General features: G+C 41.2%; 1 protein-coding gene across 1 annotated transcript in view; it reads right to left on the bottom strand.

Annotated features, from left to right (window-relative positions):
- Window positions 1-8,512, bottom strand: part of MYO1E (myosin IE) — a 172,691-nt gene that overhangs the window by 101,231 nt on the left and 62,948 nt on the right. The window contains exons 10-12 of the mRNA XM_011983206.1: window positions 4,460-4,656; window positions 1,376-1,456; window positions 963-1,049 (exon numbers count right to left, since the gene is read on the bottom strand). Coding sequence (XP_011838596.1) covers window positions 963-1,049; window positions 1,376-1,456; window positions 4,460-4,656 — 365 coding nt within the window. The remainder of the gene's footprint in view (window positions 1-962; window positions 1,050-1,375; window positions 1,457-4,459; window positions 4,657-8,512) is intronic.

Consider the following 8,512-nt stretch of genomic DNA (forward strand, 5'->3'; position numbering starts at 1 on the left):
GGGTTCAAGCGATTCTCCTGCCTCAGCCTCCGGAGTAGCTGGGTCTACAGGCACGCACCACCATGCCTAGCTAATTTTTGTATTTTTAGTAGAGATGGGGTTTCATCATGTTGGCCAGGCTCGTCTCGAATTCCTGACCTCGAATGGTCTGCAGGTCTCGGCCTCCCAAAGTGCTGGGATTACAGGCGTGAGCCACTGCACCTGGCTACTATTTATTTCTGAAACAGAGTCTTGCTCTGTTGCCTAGGATGGAGTGCAGTGGTGTGATGATGTAAGTCTCGACCTCCTGGGCTCAAGCAATCTTTTCACCTCAGCCTCCAGAACAGCTGGGACGATAGGCTTATGCCACCACGTCCAGCTAATTGTTTTATTTTTTGTATGGATGGGGTCTCATTTTGTCCGGCAGGCTGGTCTTGAACTCCTGGACTCAAGCAATTCTCCCAACTTGGCCTCCCAGAGTGCTAGGATTACAGGCATGAGCCACAGTACCCGACCTGCACCCAACTTTAGAAGAAACTACAGCAAGGCACGTTACCTCAGGTAAGTATTGAAATACCAGCTTTGTTAAAAATGCATGTATTGTTAGGGAAGATTGAGAATGGAGTAAATCTGAGAAAACCAAGTCTTTTATTTGGAACACAATATATGCCTCAGACAGCTGGGGCTGGAACTAGGCTCCCATTTCCCACGTGCTCAGTGAGTCAGTATAGTAAAAGCAGCCAGGCTTACGTCCAACGTCACAGCATCATTTGCTTAAAGAAGAAGGCAAATGCTGCAGATGGTATTTATATTTCATGGATTAAAATACCACAATGGCGTATGGTTTTTCTGCCTGACTTTATTAGGTGCATTTCCTAATATAAGAGTGGAACCCAAATCTATTAGCAAAAGACAGAAATCGATACCCTTGTAAACAAAATAAATTATAAATAGAATAGGATAAAGGACGAGGGACTGCTTACCTGTTCCGCCTTTAATGTCAGTTCAATAAAAATCTGCTGCAGTTTTTCATTAACAAAATTGATACAAAACTGTTCAAAGCCATTTTTCTGAAAAAAAAAAAAGTTATTCACATGTAATTGTTTCACAAAATCATTTAAAAGTCATTTCTTGAGTGATTTATTGAAATGTCTTCATGTGAAAAGCTTTCATAGAAATGTTGGATGCATCAATAGAAAGAAGTTTATATTTAGGAGAAACTAATTTGGTAAGGGTACGTGAAGAACTCACAAAGGCCAAAATGAGCCTGAGTGGTTTTTTTTTGGTTGTGGTTTATTTTCTGTTTTTTTGTGTTTGCATTGCCTAGAATTATTTCTTGCAGGCCAGATGAAATATGCCACCCTCCTCAACCCCTAGTTATTCAAACTGGCCTTACCTGGAATATTTCAAAGCCATAGATGTCTAGGACGCCAATGTTGTATTCTTCATGGTCTTTCTGCATGGCTTTATTGATCGACTAGAGAAAGTAAACAGCATGGCAGTGAACTCCTTTCCATTTATACTAAAAACAGGCATACACTGGGGAAAGGGAAGCTGGACTCTACATAGCAAACACTACTGCTTGCAGGAAACAGAGGACAACGTGAAGGCAGGAGACCTGCTGCATTAACAAACTCTCAGTGCAAAGGCAAGCGCTTTGGAAAACCATCAGGATTCAGAAAAGCGAGTACAGTAGAAACAAAAAATGTTTGCTTAATGATGATAACCATTAATTTCTGGCTGAGTCAGCTTTTTCAGGAGGTCTTAACAATTAGAAGAATATGTCATCTTGGATGATCGAAGTAAAACCTATTTCACACGAAGAACCCACACTAAAGGATCTGTAATTGTCATTTCCATTGTCTTCCATTCACCAGTCATTTAATGATGACCCAACACAATATGCCAGGGATGCTAAGGACAAGACAATCCTTGTTCCCAGGAGCTCATAGAGAGGGTGAGCTATCTGCAGATAGTAACAATAGTCATTATCTTTGAATTGATAATAGAACGTGCTTACATCTATTGAACATTCACCTCTGCCAGGGTTTGCTAGGTGCTCTTAATGTGTTGTTTCACTTAATTCCCATTTCAATTCTCAAAATGGCAGTGATATCATTATTTTCCCAATTTTCCACACACCAAGGCTTGCTTAAGGTTGTTCTATGTAAGAAGCAGGGTCTGGGACTAAATTTTAGCAGTGTGATGCCTAAATCTGTGTTCTTAATCACTGTGAGAAGAGGCCAAGCAATTCATGGGAATAGACTTAATGATAGCAGGGAAGGTTTGGATAGAGGGGTTGGTGGGGGATGCAGTGGGGGAGGAGTGAAGCGAAGAATTCTTTGAGGTGCTGAATACCTGGACGAATTCTGAAGTACCAGAGGTGTTTTCCAGGTAAACAAAATGATACATCATCTTTTGTGAGCAAACGAGTAATCATACACAACACATAGTCAGTGCCCAGTAAATCTCACCTCAAATTAGGATCACTTGTATGAGTATTCATGTACTTTTACTACTTACAAAAAAACTAACAGATGACAGGAAGGAAGGTAGGTAGGAAGCCCAGCGCTGGAAGGTGCTCTGAACAAACAGACAAGATACGTGGATTCTAGTCCCAGGCTGCACTGCCCTCTTGCCGATTGGCCTTGGGTAAAACCACCATGGCTCAGGCCTGACATTCCCTTCTCAGTAAAACGAGGGATCTGAACAAGCTAACTGCATGACTTCTGTTTGGTATGACCCTGACCTTCCCAAGCAATTTTATACTTTAAATAGCCACTAGAACTACCTAGAATACTTCTCCTACCCTGTCCTGCCTGACCCTACTCTAACCACACTAACCGTACTTTAAGCCACATAGATGTTAGTGCCTGGAATCAAATACAGATCTTTTGGATCGAATGGCCCCCTGTTGTCCCTTGACTAGGGTCCTTCTAGTTTGAATATATAAACATCAAAGGAGCAAACTAGCTAGGAATCTAGGGCCTCCTAGATCAATCACATAATAATGGAGTGACCTTGGGCAAATTCCTTAATCAATCTATGCCTCCCTTAGTTTATCTGTAAAGCAGAGATCATAATACCTAAGTCACAGGGTTGTTGTAACAATTAAGTGAGGGTTTTTTCTCTTTAAAATACTTAGTATCTGGGCGCTTATATAGTTAGTGCTATATAACTGCCTGGTATTATTATTTTACCATTTAGAGGCTACAGTGATTAACACAAGATTGTTACTGGCAGCGCTACACTGCTGAAAGACTAATTGTCAGAATACATATGTGATATACATATATAAATATATATTCATATGTAAGAGTGTGTGTGTATATTTACATACACACACATATAATTACACCATAACCAAAAATATCTAATAGTTTCAAAATACATGCAGAAAGTTTTTGATATTCCTCCCTCCCAAAGGTGGAGCCTCATTCCCCTCCCCTTAAGTGTGGACTTTCCTTAGTGACTTGCTTCTAATAAACAGAATGTGGCAGAGTGACAATACTTGAGTCCAAGATCAGGACATAAAAGACTGGCTTCTTGCTCACGCTGTCTTTCAGATCACTCACTCTGGGGAAAACCAACCATCATGTTATGAGGATATTCAAGGAGAGGTCCATGAAGCAAGGGACTGAGACCTCCTGCCAACAGCCACACGGGCAATCCGTCTTTCAGCCATATCTTCCAACCCTAGTCAAGCCTTCAGACAACCACAGTTCCAATCAGCATGAACCACCAAGCTCAGCCGATCCCAAATATCTGACCCTCAGAAACTGAGAAAACAAGCACTTATGGTTTCAAGTCACTAGGTTTTGGGTTAATTTGTAACACAGAAGTATGTGGAAAACATATTCCTAAATCTTTAGGCCCACAAATCAAGAAAGGCCCGTGAACGTGGGTCTCCTCTTTTTCTGGTCTCTAGTCCTAGCTTTACTGAATATTTTGTCCAGAGGAAACTTGTTACCATATTAGATTTAGCTAAGGTATCTTGTTGGGCAGTTCTAGAAGGAAATGCAGGATTCAGTGATTGCAGAGTGAGAGGACAGAAAGCGAAGTAAAGTAATGGGTGAAAGGAAGGAGCCAGAACAGGAACACAAAACCCTTAGTCATTTTATTTTATTTTTTTTTGGAGATAGGATCTCACTCTGCCCCCCAGGCTGCAGTACAGTGGCACAATTTCGGCTCACTGCAGCCTTGACCTCCCAGGCTCAAGTGATCTTCCCACCTCAGCCTCCTGAGTAGCTGGGACCACAGGCACCTGCCACCACACCTGGTTAATTTTTGTGTTTTTTGTAGAGACGGGGTCTCACCACGTTGCAGAGGCTGGTCTCAAACTCCTGGGCTGCAGCGATCCTCCCACCTTGGCCTCTCAGAGTACTGGGATTACAGGTGTGAGCCACCGCGCCCAGCCTACTAGTTTGACTCTTTATAGCTAAGATATGAAGCATCACCAACATCAACTTGTGTTACTTACATCTACCAAGAAATCAAAAACCCGGGAGTGCAGGGCCTTGGCGAGCGCATCCCGGGTGTAACAGGCCTGCTCCACATTGAGGGTCACGTGGATGGATTCGGATTTGCCTCCCCACTTGCTATCCATCTGCCGGCTTGTTAGCTTTTCTTTCAACCGGTCCTGGTTTATCCCTAGCAGATATGCAGGAAAAGCTAAAACTGTAGAACATAAAACAAAACATGACAATCTTTCAGAATTGGGACACTTCCAATTCATCTCACAAACATATGGAGGCACTTATGTGCACATGCACATGTGTATACATAGAAGGCACAGTCACAGGCCCCAAGAGCTTATGTTCTAGTGAAGGCTGCTTATCAGTAATCCCACACACATCCATCTCCTTTGTTCTTCCCAATTGTTTTATTACATGAGTCAATTCCTATGATGACTGAGACTTCCAATAATACAAATCAGGGATCCAAGAAGGATGGCAAACCTATCCCTCCTACCGAGATCACAGTTAAATGCCTAACATGGACATCTCTCCAAGCTTCCAGCAAGACAGCCCGGAAGGAACTCAATCAAGAAACATTTCTTTGGCTCCAAATATTGCTTTCTTCCTTTTTAGTACAATGTTTTCATAGCATCATTTTTGAAGCACCTGATATTACTGAACTAATAATTACCATGTTTACTAATCCCATGTTTATTGAGTATTTAGCACGTGTAGGGTTACTAAAGAGGGAGGAAAGAATAGAAAATATGTAAGAAATCTTGAAAGTAATCTAGACGAGGCAAAAAATAGTTTGCCAAATAAAGAACCCTTGGAAAAGCTGAATATGTAACACAGACAGACAAGATGTGGAGAAATTAGAACAGGAAGATATTACTACTTGCTGGGGTAGTCAAGAGATTTGAGCTGGGTGTAAAGGATAAATAGGATTTGTACAGATGCAGAGAGGAGAAGGGAGTGTACCAAGGGGAGGAAGCAGAAGTGTGGGAGACATGATGGAGACGAGACGCAGGCTACAGTGTGTGGACTAGCACTGGCTGCCGCTGAAAGTTCAGGTCAGATTAAAAAGGTTAGGACAGATTCCAATGCTGGCGATCCTTGCATGGTATGATATATTTGGGCTGGAGGCAAAAGGGGGCCTGATGGCTAATAAAGAGGGGCATTATAAGAAGATTCCTCTGAGGGTAGCATATAGAGTGAAATGAAGGGGATGTTCATATCCTGCCCTAATGTCACATGGTATGGTAGTTTGTGGTCTTTGGATAGAAAAACAGAGACTTCCATAGCTCAACATCTTGTTTCAGACCATGAAACTTAACTAAGGAGGGCTAGTGATATAAATGGGGTTTTCCTGATTTCTGGGCAGAACGTTCTCATATAAATAAATGACACCATTCTTCGACATGAAAGAATGCTCAGATTTTTCCAATATGAATGAAAGATTTTTATAGATGCAATGGAAATTTTGAACTTGGCTATGAGTTTTCTTTTTCTGCATAATGCTTCACCAAAATTATCTGATAAAAGAATTTTGTTAAAGGCCTTATGATAATGCTAAAAAATCACAAGCCTCCCAATAAAGGATAATCTGTTTGAGTTTCACAGATGGTGTTAAAATATAACGAGCTGACATTTCTCAGTGTACACCTTCCAATGAGATTAAGTCAGTGAATACATTTGGAAAACGTATAATGCCAGAACAAGACATTTATCCTCTATATGAGTGTTTCATAAAAATGCTTTGAGCAATAGAAGGGCTTCCTTTTAGAAAAGACATGTAAACAAAATCCAATGCACTGATCTGAAAATGGCCATTGTACTTAGTTTAGTTTTAGTGTTAAACACATGTCTAGGAATCTGGGTGTGTCTTCCAGTGAACTAAAACTTCCTGTGCACAGAGTAAGGACAGATGACATTCATAAATCAGATTGCACCCATGTCGGGTTGTTGTGAGAATCAACAGACATTCACCAACATATCCAACATATAAGAAGCCCTCACTAAGGGAAGAGCATCCTGTTGGTTTTATTATCAGAGTGATATCTCACTTGATGCAGTGGACATCATCCTCAGCAGTTTACAGGACAGTCACAAGAGCTCCTCTCATTGTTTATAGGAACTATACAGTGAATAGGTTCATAAAATGAATAATTAGCCTCAATCTCTCTGTTTTGTAAATATGGCTTTCTCCTAAGCCCTAACCATGTTCCCACGTGGTTAAAATATTTGACTAAGATGTTTATGCCATTATCTTTATGACCTTTGCTAAAGAGATACAACAGTAAGGGCTAAGATGAGAGTCCCAGAGACAAAAGAGTGAGAAGGGACGACAAAGACACACGCTCTACTTCCATCTTGTGGTCCTTTTCTGCAGAAGAGGGCATGGAGAGCCGCAAGCACTCACAACACAAGGAATGGAACTGGGCCAAGAATCACAGCCACAAGCTTAGGGAAATAGCGAAGGACACTAGAGCGGAAATACAGCGCTTGGCTTGAAAAAGAATCCATGCCATGTTTTTCAAACTTTTATGGCCTCATATTTTCTTCAGTGCCTGCCCTAATGCTGAAATTACGGGGCTGCTAATATTGACTTTCTTCAGGCTGTGAGTTTCCATGAGGCAGTTGTGAGTGTGTCTGGATAGGAGTGTCAGTATGGAAGCTTGGAGAACTGGAGAGGGAGAGGGAGGGAGAAAGCAATGATTAATTTTAAAATGTGGGTGTGTAACTCTGATATAGTTAATCAGAGTCATGGAAAACATTGAAGAACCTGCTAAAAAGTAGTATTTCCGCACATTTAAATAATGAAGATAGATTACTATTACTGCATTAAAGTGTAAAGCAAAGTTAGGTTTAATTTTTCCACCTAAATTTGAAATATAGGGAATAGAGAAACACCAAAAAGATGTAGCAAAAATAAAATTCAATTTTTACAAATTTAAAAGACTCAGCATGGTAAAAAAAAAAAAAAAAAAAAAAAAGGTTTATCTGTCCTTGGTGTTGACTTTCTGTGCTTTCTAATCCGTGAATAACGGGGTAAAGGAGGGGCGCTGTCAACTGTGCTTTTCCTCCCCACTGTTATCAAAATAGTGACTTGTTCTTTCATTAAAATTCTTAGGTTAATTTGGTTTTTAATACCTGCCACCTCACTGCATTGCTGTTGGACAGGTACACGTGTGCCTAAGGTGAGGTTTGTTTGGCTTCACAGCAACATAAAGATTTGACCAAGGAAATGCTACACTTCCATTAGTCTAAGGACAGGTAAAAACAAAGCTTGTTTGGCCAGGCGTGGTGGCTCATGCCTCCAATCACCACACTTTGGGAGGCCGAGGCAGGCAGATCATCTGAGGTCAGGAGTTTGAGACCAGCCTGGTCAACAAGGTGAAACCCCATCTCTACTGAAAATACAAAAGTTAGCCAGGCGTGGTGGTGCGCACCTGTAATCCCAGCTACTTGGGAGGCTGAGACAGGTGAACTGCTTGAACCCAAGAGGTGGAGATTGCAGTGAGCCGAGATAGCGCCACTGCACTCCAGCCTGGGTGACAGAGAAAGACTCCGTCTCAAAACAAAAACAAAAAACAACAACAAAAAAAGCTTGTTGTTATTAATGGCTATTTTGCTTTAGTAGGCCAGTTCTGATGAAAATCTTACCATTTTTTTCCCACACTGCAACAGCTAGAGAAAGTCTGCTTTTTTCTATTTTAAAGGCATGGACTACCACTTCCCTCTACTTCATAGATATACTAAAATATTAGAAAGACAGAAACCAAGGCTACTCATTTCAGTAGTGTTCATTCAGTCTTGTAACAGCAGATCAGAAACCATATTAATGTCCAACAACAGATAATTGGTTCAATAAAGAAATAAAAGTGTAGCCAATGAATGGAATGCTATGCAGCTATAAAAATAATGGCCAGGTGCAGTGGCTCAAGCCTGGATTCCCAGCACTTTGGGAGGCCGCCAAGGCGGGAGGATGACTTAAGGTCAGGAATTCGAGACCAGTCCTGGCAACTAAGCAAGACCCCATCCCTCTTAAAAAATAAAAATAAAAAATAAAGCTC

The sequence above is a fragment of the Mandrillus leucophaeus genome, unplaced genomic scaffold (genome assembly GCF_000951045.1).
Source record: "Mandrillus leucophaeus isolate KB7577 unplaced genomic scaffold, Mleu.le_1.0 Scaffold247, whole genome shotgun sequence".
NCBI lineage: Eukaryota > Metazoa > Chordata > Mammalia > Primates > Cercopithecidae > Mandrillus > Mandrillus leucophaeus.